We start from the raw sequence: 16933 nt of genomic DNA on the forward strand, positions 1-16933 counted from the left end.
ATGGATAATCACTCAATGTTTGCTAGTTAACTAAGAAACACTAACAGTCTATTTGATGCTTATGAGAAAGCTACAAACAATACTTTTCTTCAAGGTAGAATGATTTGGAGAATGCATTATAACCATGCTGAGCTTTCACAAATGGAGAGGTTTCTTCACAATAAAATATGTTGAGACAGTCATATTTAAGCAATGCTTTTACAGCCACACATCCATTCAATAGTACTGATTCCTCACTTTATGGTCCCTGCAACTTAATCCCTTCCTGTACGCTTAAAAAATTCCATACAAAGATTAATAGGAAACAAAGGCACGATGTACATATACATACAAAATAAACATTGACTCTGTGAGGCATTCTCCTAAATATTTGTTTTTAAATATAGTTTCTTAATATTTTATACCTTCCTTGTTAAAATGTGATGCTGTCGACCAGCCTGGCCAACATGGTGAAACCCTGTCTCTACTAAAAATACAAAAATTAGCCAGGCGTGGTGGCGCAGGCCTGTATTCCCAGCTACTCCAGAGGCTGAGGCAGGAGAATCACTTGAACCCAGGAGGGTGGAGGTTACAGTGAGCCAAGATCATGCCATTGCACTCCAGCCTGGGCGACAAGAGCGAAACTCTGACTCAAAAAAAAAAAAAAAAAGAAAAAAAGAAAAAGAAAGAAAGAAAGAAAAATGTGATGCTGTCCTAAGGGCTGGGAAAAATGGAACCAGAACAATGGCAGATAGATAATGGCCTAAGGTGGAAACAATTTTGGTAATTGTTGATAAGTGTTGCTGTTGTTATTTTAAAGAAATTAAACACAATTTGCCCCAAGTTTCATCTTTTATAAAACCATTCTCATGGTAAGTATGTTTCAATGACCCAAATGAATTAACAAAAAATTAATCCGGGAAATGAACCCTGATTGCTACCGCTGTATCTTCTCCTAAAACATTGGCTTACAATCAGATGAAACTTAATCATAACAATCCAGAGATTGACTCATCCGATGTTGCCCAATAGTGGCAAAGAAGGGCAAGTCAGAAAAAAGGAACCTGAAATTCAAAGACTGTAATCAGCTATTTTGGACAAAATTAAACAGATTTAATGGCTTTTCTTTTTTAAAAATAGTCTCTATTCTCACATTCCTGATTTGTTGTTTCAAATATTTCCAGTTTACTCTGACAGTTCACATTCTCCCACAAGCATCCCTTATAGGGGAGCTGCTGTTATCAGGATGAAGAGAAAGATCTATTCATTGTATTCTATTTGCTGGCAGACCAGCACTCCAGAACAGGATAAAAGCCACAGCCATTAGAAAATAGATTCTCGGCTCAGTGTGGTGGTTCACACCTGTAATCCCAGCACTTTGGGAGGCCGAGGTGGGCAGATCACCTGAGGTCAGGAGTTCGAAACCAGCTTGGCCAACATGGCAAAACCCCATCTCTACTAAAAATATAAAAATTAGCCAGGTATGGTGGTAGGTTCCTGTAATCCCAGCTACTCAGGAGGCTGGGGCACAAGAATTGCTTGAACTGGGAGGCAGAGGTTGCAGTGAGCTGACATTGTGCCACTCCACTCCTGCCTGGGCGACAGAGCAAGACTTCGTCTCAAAAAAAATAAAATAAAAAATAGATTCTCCTGACACATTTCTGTTGGGGATGAGAGCATGAGTTAGTAAGACTAATTGAAAGCATCAGGTTTGCATTAATTCATTCAACATTTACTGAGCACCACCTATGTGTGGAGTCCTGTGTGAGACCCTGGGATATTGTGATCAACAGGGTAGATCAGTTCCCTGCCTAAAAAGAATGTTCCTATCTTACAAAGGGTACAAAGAAGGGAATCTTACATCCCATGGGAACATAGAGGTAGGGCACATAACCTAAACTTAGGATGTTGTGGTGGGCTCTTCGATGTAGTTCTTTTTTTTTTCTTGTACAGACAGTGTTCCTGGACCAAACCAAGGGTTGGGCTGCTTATTCTCATGGTGCAATAATGAGATGCAGATGAACTGGGAAAGAAGAGAGGTTTTTATTTCTGTAACCAGTTACGGGGAGAAGGCCTGGAAATTATCACCAGACCAACTCAAAATTACAAAGTTTCCCAGAGCTTATATACCTTCTAAGTGATATGTCTGTGTGTAAGTGTGCACTCATCTAAAGACATACGTGATTAACTTCTTCTAATCTATGACTAAGATCTGAGTCCTGAAGACCTTCCTCTGGAGCCTCAGTAAATTTACTTAATCTAAATGCATTCAGGTGCTGGAGTGATTACCCATATTTTGTCTGATGAAGACAAGATCATGGAGGTCTGGAGAGTTCCTATAGTCCCCAATAAAGCTTGTTTGTGGAGGTCTGGGGAGTTCCTTCAGACCCACAATAAAACTTGTTTAATCCTAAATGGGTCCTGTTAAGAATTCCTTCATTATTTTGTCATGCTTTAAGATCCAGGAAAGGCCTAGGCAAAACTCTTGGTGGGCTTTTGTTGCATTCTAGCCTTTGTATGAGGGCACTGACTCTATCAGTTTTTAACATTTAACCTAACTACTCAGTCAGTGCTGAAACTGTTATTATGGAGGCCTAGGTTAGTGAGACCTGGCCTGCCACAATGGAGTCTCATTATGCTGCCCAGGCTGCTCATGTGATTCTCCTGCCTTAGCCTCCCAAAGTGCTGGGACTACAAGCATGAGCCCAGCCCTAGATGTAACTTCCTAAAGTAAAAAGTGTGTAAAACTTCAGACAGGGTTTTCTCAACTTTGGTGCTATTAACATTTTGGGCCTGGTAATTCTTTTGTTGTTGGGGTTGTACTGTACATTGTAGAATGTTTAGCAACATACCTGGACTCTACCCAATTTGGTGACAACCAAAATATCTCCAGACATTGCCCAATGTCCTCTGGGAACAAACTCATCCCCACTTAAGACCACTAGCTTAGATGAACAATAAGGAAAGGGAAGTTGTAGAGTGAAGGGGAAGAAAAAGGTAGAAGGGTAGGGAGAGAAGATACAAGAAGTAAGAGGGAATCATTGCTACAAAGGTACCTTAGACGATAAAAATCATGGCCCCATAATGGGTGGTGGGTGGCAGACGCTAAGCTTGATATGAGCATGAAGAGATAACTACAGTTTTATAAGGGCCCTTATAAGTCATATTATCAGCTAGGAGCTTTATTAACTATCTATTGCTATGTGTGATGGTTATGTCAACTTAACTGGGCCACATGGTGCCCAGATAGCTGGTCCAACATTACTCTGGGTGTTTCTGTGAGAATGTTTTGGATGAGTCTAACATTTAAATCAATAGATTGAGTAAAACAGATTTTCCTCCCTAATGTGAATGGGCTTGATTAAATCAGTTGAAGACCTGAATAAAACAAAAAGGCTGACCCACCCCAGGATAAGAGGGAATTCCTCCCACCCACAAGAAAGATGGGCTTTTGCATTTTCACACAGAGCATTTTAACTCCTTTGTCCCAAACTCTTCCCTAATAGGATTGAAATGGAACCTCAAGGCTCATGGAGATTTCCTCCACAATTTAAATGCAGTCTTCTCCAAAGACAAATTCTGCCACCATATCTAGAACAACAGGTCCAGATTTGAAATCACTTGTTTTTGGTACCCACTGTAAGTGCAAACCAATTGGCCAGGACTAGGCAATCCAGGGGAAGTGGCAATTGCCCAGAGGAGCAGAGTTAATTCCAGGCAAGCCATATCATAGTGATTGATTATAGGCAAAGAGGCCTGGACAAGCTGTGTTGAAGCAGACTCCAGCAATAGCAGGATGGCAGAGAGGAAGGCACTATATTCCAGAAGCCAGGCAGAGGACCAAGAATCAAAGATGTGCAAATATGGAAAGAGCAGTTCAGGAATGAGCAAGGGTACAAGTTGGGGAAAAGTTCATTAACCACCAATGCCCTTCCAGGTTCTTAATCTCAAGTTGCCAGAAACTTCTGGATGGCACATTTGTCCCTAGACAACAGTGACCAACAGGGTGAGGTGGAAGGGGAAAATGGGCACATACATTAAATATTGCACATGCCACATTTTACCTAACCAATTTGAGGGCATTTGATTGTTTTCTTTCTTTTTTTTTTTTTTTTTTTTTTTTTTTTGAGACAGGGTCATGCTCTGTCACCCGAGCTGGAGTGCAGTCATGTGATCATAGCTCATTGCAGCCTCAATCTCCTGGGCCCAAGTGATCCCCCTGCCTCAGCCTCCCAAGTAGTTATGACTGCAGGCACACGCCACCACACCTGGCTATTTTTTTATTTTTTATTTTTTGTAGAGGCAAGGTCTTTTTTTGTTGCCCAGGCCGGTCTCAAACTCCTGGCCTCAAGTAATCCTCCCACCTTGGCCTCCCAAAGCACTAGGATTATAGGTGTGAGCCAATGCACCCAGCCATGTTTCCAATTTTTGATCTTATAAGCAAGGGTATAAATTTTGTTTGTGTGCAGGTGGAGTTTTTTCCCTAATATTTTCCAAACATCCATGCTTACTTCCTTAGGATAAATTTTGAGAAGTAGAATACCTAGTTAAAAGAGTGTGAATATTCTTCTGGTATTGACATAATCTATGTAGGCATAAAAGGCACTATAAATTTACTTTTTCTGATGCCTGTGAGGAATCATACGATCACGATTACTGTACATCCTAGCCTCATTGAATTCTTCATCCATGGAAGAGTTAAACAATTCCTTAAAGAGGAAGTTAAAGTGAGTCTAGTCAGGAGGTGTTGAAATGACAGAAATTCTAGGGTTAGAACAAAATGAAAGGAAATGGGTTTGAGAGGAGCGAAGGGTATAAAGGCAGTCAGACATCCAGCAAACAAATTACTCCTCTGGTTCACTCCTCCTGAACTGAACCTCCTCTTTACAACAAAATGATGCTCAAGGTATTGTGGCATTTTATGTGACTTACTTAAATTGCTTTTCTAGCGGACTTCTTCCTTCCTCAATTTCTTCAGTTGCCCTCTCCTTTTAAGAACTACCTGCTTCTGCTTTAACTTTTCTTATAACATGTGGGCTACCTAATTAACTGCATAGTGGCTTTCATTACTGTTTTTCAAATGAGATACATGATTCTATTGTACAAAGTTAGGAAGGGGATGAATCATGACAAGTTCATTGAATTTTAACCCCCCAGTTTTATGTGTCCATTATGACACTGCCAGATTGCGTTTCTGTTAATCTATTTACTGTTACTACCTTCTGTAGAAGATAAGCCTTTTGAGGCAGGAACCATCCAGTATTGACTTGGCATTCTTGAGAGCTTAGAACAGTGCTGGACTCATAGAAAGAACTTGTGGGCCGGGCGCGGTGGCTCAGTCCTGTAATCCCAGCACTTTGGGAGGCCAAGGCGGATGGATCACGAGGTCAGGGAATTGAGACCATGCTCACTAACTCGGTAAAACCCGGTCTGTACTAAAAATACAAAAAATTAGCCGGGCGTGGTGGCAGCTGCCTGTAGTCCCAGCTACTCGGGAGGCTGAAGCAGGAGAATAGTGTGAACCCGGGAGGTGGAGCTTGCAGTGAGCCGAGATCGTGTCACTGTACTCCAGCCTGGGCGACAGAGCGAGACTCCCTCTTAAAAAAAAAAAAAGGACTTGTGAAATTGATTTGTTCAATGGCTTTATGTTATGCCTTAACTTATATATTAATAATCACTGTATTTAACTAAAAAGATGCAAATGCCATGAGAAGGTCAAGCAGATCAGAAAGATATTTTAGAAATAGATGAACGCGAGGCCCACAAACAGCTGAGCAGCTGTGTGTTTATTTCCCTCACGTTTCATTCCTTCAGGGGCCAGGGACAGCCATGTGTTCTTTGGCACACAGGATGCTGTTCAGGACTTCCAGGGGATTCCGGGGCTCCACCTTCCTGTATCACCAGCAGCACAGTCTCATATAGATGGATGGTGCAATTACCTCCAGGGCTCCATGTCACCACCCGACCTCCCCCACCTGCTCCCCAGTCTCACATTCCTCCATAAGACACCGCTGGGTCAGATCTAGCCCTGAAGAGATGAATGATCAATCACTACATGCCCCCAACTGTGGGATTTGTGGGAGTGAGAAGAGAGGTTTAAAAGAGGTAGTTGTGCTTTGAGTCAGGGATCCAATCAATATTTGAAACTTTTTTATTATTATTATTATTATACTTTAGGTTTTAGGGTACATGTGCACAATGTGCAGGTTTGTTACATATGTATCCATGTGCCGTGTTGGTTTCCTGCACACATTAACTCGTCATTTAGCATTAGGTATATCTCCTAATGCTGTCCCTCCCCACTCCCCCCACCACACAACAGTCCCTGGAATGTGATGTTCCCCTTCCTGTGTCCATGAGTTCTCATTATTCAATTTCCACCTATGAGTGAGAACATGCGGTGTTTGGTTTTTTGTCCTTGCGATAGTTTAATGAGAATGATGTTTTCCAATTTCATCCATGTCCCTACAAAGGACATGAACTCATCATATTTTATGGCTGCATAGTATTCCATGGTGTATATGTGCCACATTTTCTTAATCCAGTCTATCGTTGTTGGGCATTTGGGTTGGTTCCAAGTCTTTGCTATTGTGAATAGTGCCGCAAAAAACATACGTGTGCATGTGTCTTTATAGCAGCATGATTTATAGTCCTTTGGGTATATACCCAGTAATGGGATGGCTGGGTCAAATGGTATTTCTAGTTCTAGATCCCTGAGGAATCACCACACTGACTTCCACAATGGTTGAACTAGTTTACAGTCCCACCAATAGTGTAAAAGTGTTCCTATTTCTCCACATCCTCTCCAGCACCTGTTGTTTCCTGACTTTTTAATGATGGCCATTCTAACTGGTGTGAGATGGTATCTCATTGTGGTTTTGATTTGCATTTCTCTGATGGCCAATGATGATGAGCATTTTTTCATGTGTTTTTTGGCTGCATAAATGTCTTCTTTTGAGAAGTGTCTGTTCATGTCCTTTGCCCACTTTTTGATGCGGTTGTTTTTTTCTTGTAAATTTGTTTAAGTTCATTGTAGATTCTGGATATTAGCCCTTTGTCAGATGAGTAGGTTGCAAACATTTTCTCCCATTCTGTAGGTTGACTGTTCACTCTGATGGTAGTTTCTTTTGCTGTGCAGAAGCTCTTTAGTTTAATGAGATCCCATTTGTCAATTTTGGCTTTTGTTGCCATTGCTTTTGGTGTTTTAGACATGAAGTCCTTGTCCACGCCTATGTCCTGAATGGTATTGCCTAGGCTTTCTTCTAGGGTTTTTATGGTTTTAGGTCTAACATGTAAGTCTTTAATCCATCTTGAATTAATTTTTGTATAAGGTGTAAGGAAGGGATCCAGTTTCAGCTTTCTACATATGGCTAGCCAGTTTTCCCAGCACCATTTATTAAATAGGGAATCCTTTCCCCATTGCTTGTTTTTGTCAGGTTTGTCAAAGATCAGAGAGTTGTAGATACGCAGCATTATTTCTGAGGACTCTGTTCTGTTCCATTGATCTATGTCTCTGTTGTGGTACCAGTACCATGCTGTTTTGGTTGCTGTAGCCTTGTAGTATAGTTTGAAGTCAGGTAGCGTGATGCCTCCAGCTTTGTTCTTTTGGCTTAGGATTGACTTGTTTAAACCCTTTCTTCCTCTCTTCTTCTGCCCCTAAAAATATTTTAACTCAAATTTCTAACAGCGTGAAAATCAACATTATTATTCTTCCATCCTAATCTGAAACCTTTGTGCCAGCATCCTTTCTCTCTCCCAGCCATCTTCTCTCCTGCTTTTGCCCACCCTATACACCCCTCCACCTTTCTATCAAAGCTCTCAGAGAAATAAAAAATAGCCCATCCTTTTGAAAATGGCAAGTGTTCCTTGACTTGATAAATCTGACTTGAGACTCTGTAAATGGGACTAGTCAGTGGCCAGGTTGAAGGACGTTCAGCTAGGCATGGGTTCCATCTCTGTAGCTCTGTCCTGGCACTGAGCTCAGTATCAGAGAACCCCAGATACCCCAGGTCCCCTAATCCAATAGCCCCTTACCCTACAGCTAAGATTTATAAATGAAGTATCTGATGTTGAGAGAGACAAATTAAGTTGCGCAATGATGTAGTAACCAGAGCAAGAAAGGGAAGCAATCCAACATTCACTAGGTGGTGAGCAGATAGTGAAATCTGACTTAAGAGTAGATGTTTTTAACTCTACATAATAGATGCTCTCTTGTAAAAATGTGTAGAAAACAAAATAACTGTCTATGTATTGAAGAATTTGAATTTTAAAGGAATTGCAGAGTACTCCACTGCTTATGAAATTCAAGTAATCTTACATGTTTTTCTTATCTAGCTTATGGGTAGAAACAGAATGAGCCTCTCCAGTGGGATGAACACAGACACTTCATATTCAACAAGTTCACACTGAGCCCATCATCATTGCTTGGAAGGCTGCTCCTCTTCCTGTGTTCTCTCTCTTGGCCAATGGCACTGCCATTTCCCCATCCAGAACCGGGGCTACTGCAGCAGTCTTTTCACTGCCCCGTCTACCCCTCTCCAATCCATTCTCTACACAATTGCCTACAGGAATCTTTCCAAAACATTAGTTCTGACCATAACTCTACTTTTCTTAAGACAGCACTTTGGCTCCCCATTGACATCACAGTCTTTAGCGTAACATAATGTTCATCATTCAGTCATAAGCTGCAAATCCATTCTCCCTCTCACCTCTGTCTCCTGCATGCAACTCTGCAGCTGAAGGCAGCCAGACTCCCTCCACTCTCTTACACCTCCCAGCCTTGGCCCTTGCTTCCACTTCTACCTTTACTCTCCATTCTCATCACCCTGCACTATTATCTGATGACTACTCTTAAGTTTTCATAACCAGATCAAGTATCAATGTCTCCACCAACAGGGAAGAGCAGGCAGTGGTTCTCAAGTCACATATGTAATTTAAAATTTCCTAGTATTTTAAATTTTAGAAAATGTTTAGAAGAAACTGATCAATTAATAATGTGTTTTATTTACACCATATCCCATATATTATTATGTTGATATCAATATATTGAATATTTTTTTATTAAGATGAGAGGAGTCTCACTCTGTCGCCCAGGCGGGAGTGCAGTGGCATGATCTCAGCTCACCACAACCTCCACCTCCCGGGTTCAAGCAATTCTCCCACCTCAGCTTCCTGAGTAGCTGGGATTACAGGTCCCCACCACCACACCCAGCTAATTTTTGTATTTTTAGTAGAAATGGGGTTTTGCCACCTTGGCCAGGCTGTTCTTGAACTGCTGACCTCAAGTGATCCATCCGCCTCAGTCTCCCAAAGTGCTGGGATTACAGGCATGAGCCACCGCGCCTGGTCAATGAATTGAATATTGATTCAGCATGCAATCAATATTTTTAAATTATTGAGATGCTTTATATCCTTTTTTTCCTACTAAGCCTTCAAAATTCAGTCTTAATTTTACTCTTATGACACATCTCAATTTGCTGCATTTCAAGTGCGCAGTAGGCACATTGGAGAGTAGCTGCCATATTGGACGTAAGAGCACCAGAGCACTTGAGAGCCTCCTAGAGATCCTAATGAAAACAGAATCCTGCGCTCTGCTTCCAGAGATTCCATTTCTGGGGAGAGTCTAATTTTAGTGGTCTAGAGTGGGGGCCAGAAATGTTCCTTTTCAGCAAGAACCCCAGGCAGTTCTGAGGTACATGTTCGTCCAACCATTTGGGACTTGATAGCTAGATGCACTGATTGTGGAGTTACACCTATAGGGGTTTATGTTCAGACTCCACCATTTAAAAGCTGTGAAAGTTAGTAACTTCAGTTCTCTAGGTCTCAGTCTCCTCACCTGCAAAAATAACTACCTAGAGACTTGTGGGTATTAAAAGGGTAATATATTTGAGACATTCAGCACAGTGCCTGGCAGGTATCTCATAATAGCAGCTGTGCACTGCACCCGCAGAAATCTCTATTACACAGATGAGGTGTCCCTTGCGTCCTCCTCCCACAACTCTCTGTGCTTCCCTCCACCACCACCCATCACGCAATGCTGTGTCCTGTGCTTGCTATGCTGCCCCTCAACTTGACTGAGGAGATAAACTGGCCGCTGTGTGCTCCCACATTACTCTGCCTCACACATAGTAGGTGCTTAGTACACATCTTTTTTTTTTTTAGAAATTAAACTAAATCTGAGCAACTGGGTTTCTTGTAGTGGAGCAAAACTCTTTACACAAAAGTGCCTCAAGGTGTCTTATAGAACAGAAGTGTGTAAGTAAAGTGGGGTGTAGCCCTGTCCTAACACTATTCCCTTTAAAGTCTATCACAGAAAGCTTTGCCACAACAATCCATGGCTTGAAAGTGGGACACCTGACAGATCGTGTTATTCAAAGGAGCAAGAGGATGATTCTAGACACTCTGGGTGCTGGGTTCCTGGGAACCACTACTGAAGTGTTTCACAAAGCCAGCCAATATAGCAAGGTAAGAAGCTCAAGGTCTACATTAGAGATAAAACCCCGTGCGTACATATGTGTTACATTCACTCTATACTTTGTTTTATAGACAGCACTTGATGTACATAGCACTGTTCTATATCATTTTTATAATTTCCTATGTTCTATTATCTGAGTTTTAATAGTCATCCATATTCTTTACTAAGTCACTGTCTTAAAACCACACACAGTGAGGCACAATGGCTCACATCTGTAATCCCAGCACTACCAGAGGCCAAGGCGGGCAGACGGCTTGAGCCTAGGAATTTGAGACCAGCCTTGGCAAAATGGCAAAGCCCCATTTCTACAAAAACAAAAACATAAAACATAAAAATTAGCCAGGTGTGATAGCATATGCCTATAGTCCCAGCTACTCGGGAGGCTGAGAGATGGGAGGATCACTTGAGCCCAAGAGGTTGGGGTTGTAATAAGTCAAGATCATGCCACTGCACTCCAGCCGAGGCAACAGAGCAAGACCTTGTCTTAAAAACAAACAAACAGAAAAAAAAAACATACACTAATAATATCTCACAGTTTATTATTATTATTCTCTGGAGAAAAGCCTGGTCAAGTACTCTGAGCAGAGAGTGGGGATGTACGTGAGAGCTCCTGCTCTCCCTAGGGTGTATTTGAGATAGACGGTTAGTCCATCTCCCCTGGTATTTACCCCAAGGAGTAAATAAGAGTAACTTCAGATGTGCTTCCCTGGAGCATTTCCGGATCATGAACTGGGATCAAGCAACGACATCTCCTCCCCTTTTCATAGGGGAGAGTTGTGTATTCTACAAGGATGAGAGGAATTCAATGACTAGGGCTTCTATCTGTGGCAAAGGTTCAAGTAAGAACTATCAATAATGCCTCCAAAGGTGAAGAATAACTCTTGAAATAGTGACTTGGTATACTGTATTCACACTATCACTGGTTGATTTGCTTTTGTTCCAGATCTACAGTTCCAACATATCCAGCACTGTTTGGGGTCGGCCAGACATCAGGCTCCCGCCAACATATGCTGCTTTTGTGAACGGTGTGGCCGTAAGGAGGTTTTCACATCTTTTCAACTATTAGATAATCATAATAATTTTAGAGTCAGGAAATATCTCAGAAATTGCCCAAATTGTATATTTTACAGATGAAAGAACTGAAAGTCAGAGAGCTAAAGTGGCTTACCCTCTCTCCTATGTAGTAATTCAGTTTTTATGTTTTTACAGTAAATTGATGCTTTTCAAACAGATTGTGTAGTAGAGGAAAGAAAATGGAAGGATTTAGATAAAAATACCCTAAGGTATCCCAATTCAAAACCTTGAATATAAACAGCAAAAAAATATAAAACCCATATCCAGACCCAATGTCTTCTGTTTTTCCTGTTGTAGGGCCAGTTTCTCTCCAGTAACGTGCTCTTTATTCATTCACTCATTCATCCATTCAACAGATAGTTATTGAGAAAGGAACAATGGCTATATAGCGTCTGTATTTTCTGAACCAAAAATCTGTACTTCTCATCTGACAGATGATTTTTATGCTTTTTCTGTGTGTCAGGGGAAGTATTCTACAAGATGTAACTTGGAAACGGACATGTTGAGATTTTTGAGATATTTTTATGATTTATGGGGACAATAGCTCAGGAGATTGAAAGTTAAAGCCAATGGTGCATTCCAAAGTAATGTCCTGAAAGCAGTGGGAAATGCACCAGTGACAGCAAATAGATATAAAAATCTATTTTTAAATGAACTTCTGGTTATTACTGTTTTAATATAAAGAAAAAGAAAATGGCTAGGAGAAAGAGGAATAAAATCTTAAAGCAGAAAATAATGATTTTTTAAATATATAGCTGAAAAGTTAATCTGGATTTCAGAGTTCTTGTGCTATTCTTACAACTTCTCTAAAAGTTTGAAATTAGTTCATAATAAAAAGGTACAAAAACATACAGCCTCATATGGAATAAATATTAAACTTGCAGTGCAACTTATTTAAAAGGTGGAGGAGGAAGGAATTGCCAGCCACCTGATTCTGCAGCTTTGTTTTTAAAGGGGAATATAGATCTTTCCAGGGGCCTTGGCAGAGGGAGCTCAGGCCACCAGGGCAAGACCCAAGCTCCTTGGGGCTCACAAGCTGCTCTCCAAGGTACTCCCTTCCTCTGGCAGAGGAACAGCATTTCCCAATGCCCGGCCATGTGATTAATAATCACAGCCAGGCTGGGTGCGGTGGCTCACGCCTGTAATCCTGGCACTTTGGGAGGCTGAGGCGGGTGGATAATGAGGTCAGGAGTTCGAGACCACCCTGGCCAACATGGTGAAACTCCGTCTCTACTGAAAATACAAAAATTAGCCAGGCGCAGTGGTGGGCACCTGTTATCCCAGCTGCTCCAGAGACTGAGGCAGGAGAATTGCTTGAACCCAGGAGGCGGAGGTTGCAGTGAGCCAAGATCATGCCACTGCACTCTAGCCTAGGTGACAGAGCAAGACTCCGTCTCAAAAAAACAAAAAAAAAAAAAGAAAGAAAAAAATCACAGACAGTTCTCAGATTTTCTGAGAATCAGATCAAAAGAATCTCACATAAAACAAGGTTATTACTAAACTAAGTCCTTAGTGGTCCAAAAGCCATTGCATTAAGGGAAAATTTAAGGCTTTTTGTTGCTGCTTGTGTCTGTTTATATAGATTCACTCCATGGATTTTGATGACACGTGGCACCCTGCCACCCACCCTTCTGGGGCTGTCCTTCCTGTCCTCACAGCTTTAGCAGAAGCCCTGCCAAGGAGTCCAAAGTTTTCTGGCCTTGACCTGCTGCTGGCTTTCAATGTTGGTATTGAAGTGCAAGGCCGACTACTACATTTCGCCAAGGAGGCCAATGACATACCAAAGAGGTATGGAGAGAATTTGCCCCATCAAAAGGTAGTCACATCTCCTTCATCTATCAATCATTATCTCCGTAGAGCTTTCTGACTTAGAGGCCGGCTCAGCAGAAGATGTTAACATTAGTGCAGGCAGATAAGTCAATACACCAGTCACATACAAAACCCTCTATCCACATTTAAAGAAGTGACTTCGAGAGCACAACCTGGACCATGAGATAAATTGGGCCTCTCGTCGCAAGGTGATTCATGTCATTCTGGCATTCATGGGTGTACTGAGTATTCCTTATTTCATCCTCAAAGCAGAATCTATTCTGAGACTAGCTAGTGTCCCTCAGACTAATGAGGACATTCAGAATATCCTTACTCTGACTGTTCATCCTGCAGATAAAAAACGGTCAAATGTCAGCCACATCATATGGCTCAGTCTCAGATTTATGTTGCCACTTGCTCCAGCCTGCCAGGAGAGAAGTAAATTGAAATACTAGGTAGTGAAGTTTCACAGTTTCTTCAAGGCCCACAATTCTCACAGTGACTTAGATGAGATTTCAGCAATCAATAGCTGTTGCCTTTCTGGCAATAATTGTAATGGTACCATTTATAAAGAACTCACTATGTGCTACGCACTATTGTAAACATGTTAATTTATTCAAAGCTCCTAAAACTCTAGGAGGTAGACGTTATTATTATCACCATTTTATTTTATTTTATTTTTTGAGATGGAGTCTCACTCTGTTGCCAGGCTGGAGTGCAGTGGTGCAATCTTGGCTCACTGCAACCTCCGCCTCCCGGGTTCAAGTGATTCTCCTGCCTCAGCCTCCCAAGTATCTGGGACGACAGGCATGCACCACCACCCCCAGCTAATTTTTGTATTTTTAGTAGAGACGGGGTTTCATCATGTTGGCCAGGATGGTCTCGAGCTCTTGACCTCGTGATCTGCCTGCCTCGGCCTCCCAAAGTGCTGGGATTACAGGTGTGAGCCATTGTGCCCGGCCTTAATTTTTTTTTTTTTTTTTTTTTTTTTTGAGACAGTCTCACTCTGTCACCCAGGCTGGAGTGCAGCAGCATGATCTCAGCTCACTGCAGCCTCTGACTCCCAGGTTCAAGTGATTCTCCTGCCTCAGTCTCCCAAGTAGCTGGGACTGCAGGCACCCACCACCACGTCCGGCAAATTTTTGTATTTTTAGTAGAGTCAGTGTTTTGCCATGTTGGCCAACCTAGTCTCAAACTCCTGACCTCAGATGAGCCTCCCACCTTGGCCTCCCAAAGTCCTGGGATTACAGGCATGAGCCATCACACCTGGCCTATCACCATTTTGTGTAAGAAAAAATCTACAGAGAAGTTGAATAATTTTCCCCAGATCACATAGCTAATAAAGTAATGGAGCTGAGATCTGAACCCAGACAGTGTGACTCCATTATCAATGTTCTTGATGACTACACTATCCTGCCTCCTGGTGGTTACGGTTTGTACATCTCCAACTCTGCTTCTTTGCTTTTCAGATTCCATCCCCCTTCCGTGGTAGGAACGTTGGGTAGTGCTGCTGCTGCATCCAAGTTTTTAGGACTTAGCTCAACAAAGTGCCAAGAAGCTCTGGCCATTGCTGTTTCCCATGCTGGGGCACCCATGGCCAATGCTGCCACCCAGACCAAGCCCCTCCACATTGGCAATGCTGCCAAGCATGGGATAGAAGCTGTATTTCTGGCAATGCTGGGTCTCCAAGGAAACAAGCAGGTCTTGGACTTGGAGGCAGGATTTGGGGCCTTTTATGCCAACTATTCCCCAAAAGTCCTTCCAAACCTAGATTCCTACAGTTGGCTGCTGGACCAGCAGGACGTGGCCTTTAAGTGTTTTCCTGCACATTTATCTACCCACTGGGTGGCAGGCGCAGCTGCATCTGTGAGAAAGCACCTTGCAGCAGAGAGAGCCCTGCTTCCGATTGACCACATTAAGAGAATTGTGCTCAGGATACCGAATGTCCAGTATGTAAACAGGCCCTTTCCGGAATCGGAGCATGAAGCCCGTCATTCATTCCAGTACGTGGCCTGTGCAATGCTGCTTGATGGTGGCATCACTGTCCCCTCATTCCATGAATGCCAGATCAACAGGCCACAGGTGAGAGAGCTGCTCAGTAAGGTGGAGCTGGAGTACCCTCCGGACAACTTGCCAAGCTTCAACACACTGTACTGTGAAATAAGTGTCACCCTCAAGGATGGAGCCACCTTCACAGATCGCTCTGATACCTTCTATGGGCACTGGAGAAAACCACTGAGCCAGGAGGACCTAGAGGAAAAGTTTAGAGCCAATGCCTCCAAGATGCTGTCCTGTGACACAGTGGAAAGCCTTATAAAGATAGTCGAAAATCTAGAAGACCTAGAAGACTGTTCTGTGTTAACTACACTTCTCAAAGGACCCTGTCCACCAGAGGTAGCTTCAAACTCTCCAGCATGTAATAATTCTATCACAAATCTCTCCTGAGGCTTACCAACATCTAAATGACTTTGCATTTGGGGAGATTCAATGATTTGGTTTGTAAAGCAAGGGTCTGCTGCTTGGCTTTCCCAGGAAAGATGAACCAAGATGGAGAGAGTCCAGAAACAGAACTACTTATATCTGGAAGGAGCCTTCTCCTGTAAATTTTGCAGGACCGTTCCAATTACCTAAATCAAGATGAAACACACACACAAAAATGAGTTTGTAAGCATTCACAAGGGTGAAATTCAACTCACCTGTGATTTACTTATAAAATTAATCTCTTCATAGGAATTATGTGTGGACTTCATGAGCCCCGAGGTTTTACAGGGATGTGAACCTGCATGTATATTTTCTGTCAGTGGAGAGGGCTCTGGTGCGTTATGTCACCAACAGATCTCCTAGACCATGGCTTATTACCAAGCCCTCCACAGTGCAAGGGGTGCTACTGGGGAACGGGTGGGTTTAAATCCTGCCTCTGCCATTTACTAGATGTAGACTTGAGCATGTTACCATTAGCCCTCTGCCTCAGTTTCCCTATTTGTCAAGCAGAAGTAAAAAGCAGTCTGGAAAAATCGCATTTTGGCTCTAGAACCCATGGTCTTAAGCACTACAATATATCACCTTTCAGTATAAAAATATTTGAATCAGAGTTGCAATAAAGAATGAAAAGGAAAAAAGAGAAGTAAATACGTGAGTAATTATATAAATACTAAACTGTATTAAAATAATAGAAGTGTCATGGGGGGGGTTAAAAATGCAACACTAACAATCATAGTTAATGTGTTACAAATCCCTGGTATTGTTCAATAAAAGGGCAACCTATTAACTCTAGATGTTGATTAATAAGTATGCTGTATTAGTCCATTCTCATGCTGCTATAATGAACTGCCCAAGACTGGGTAATTTATAAAGGAAAGAGGTTTAATTGACTCACAGTTCCACATGACAGAGGAGGCCTCAAGAAACTTAGAATCATGCCAGAAGGAGAAGCAAACGCATCCTTCTTCACATGATGGCAGGAAGGAGAAGTGCTGAGCAGAAGGCGGGAAAGCTCCTTAGAAACTATCAGATTTCAGGAGAACTTACTATCATAAGAATAGCAGCATGAATGTAACTGCCATCATGGTTCAATTACCTCCCACCAGGTCCCTCCCA

The 16933-nt window shown here is 42.2% G+C and overlaps 1 protein-coding gene across 1 annotated transcript; it reads left to right on the plus strand.

Annotated features, from left to right (window-relative positions):
• Window positions 1-4825: 4825 nt before the first annotated feature.
• Window positions 4826-16069, plus strand: ACOD1 (aconitate decarboxylase 1). Its single transcript, XM_012506913.2, has 5 exons — window positions 4826-4885; window positions 10282-10443; window positions 11397-11486; window positions 13110-13315; window positions 14806-16069. Exons 1-5 carry the CDS (start codon window positions 4874-4876, stop codon window positions 15779-15781), a joined length of 1446 nt encoding a protein of 481 aa, XP_012362367.2. The 5' UTR covers window positions 4826-4873; the 3' UTR covers window positions 15782-16069.
• Window positions 16070-16933: the final 864 nt, after the last annotated feature.

This window comes from Nomascus leucogenys, chromosome 5 (genome assembly GCF_006542625.1).
Source record: "Nomascus leucogenys isolate Asia chromosome 5, Asia_NLE_v1, whole genome shotgun sequence".
Taxonomy (NCBI): Eukaryota; Metazoa; Chordata; class Mammalia; order Primates; family Hylobatidae; genus Nomascus; species Nomascus leucogenys.

Excerpts from the sequence above, each read along its gene's own strand:
- ACOD1 (XM_012506913.2), top strand. Across the intron at positions 10,444-11,396 it reads AAGCCAGCCAATATAGCAAG|ATCTACAGTTCCAACATATC; the intron begins GTAAGAAGCTCA and ends CTTTTGTTCCAG. Across the intron at positions 11,487-13,109 it reads CTTTTGTGAACGGTGTGGCC|ATTCACTCCATGGATTTTGA; the intron begins GTAAGGAGGTTT and ends CTGTTTATATAG.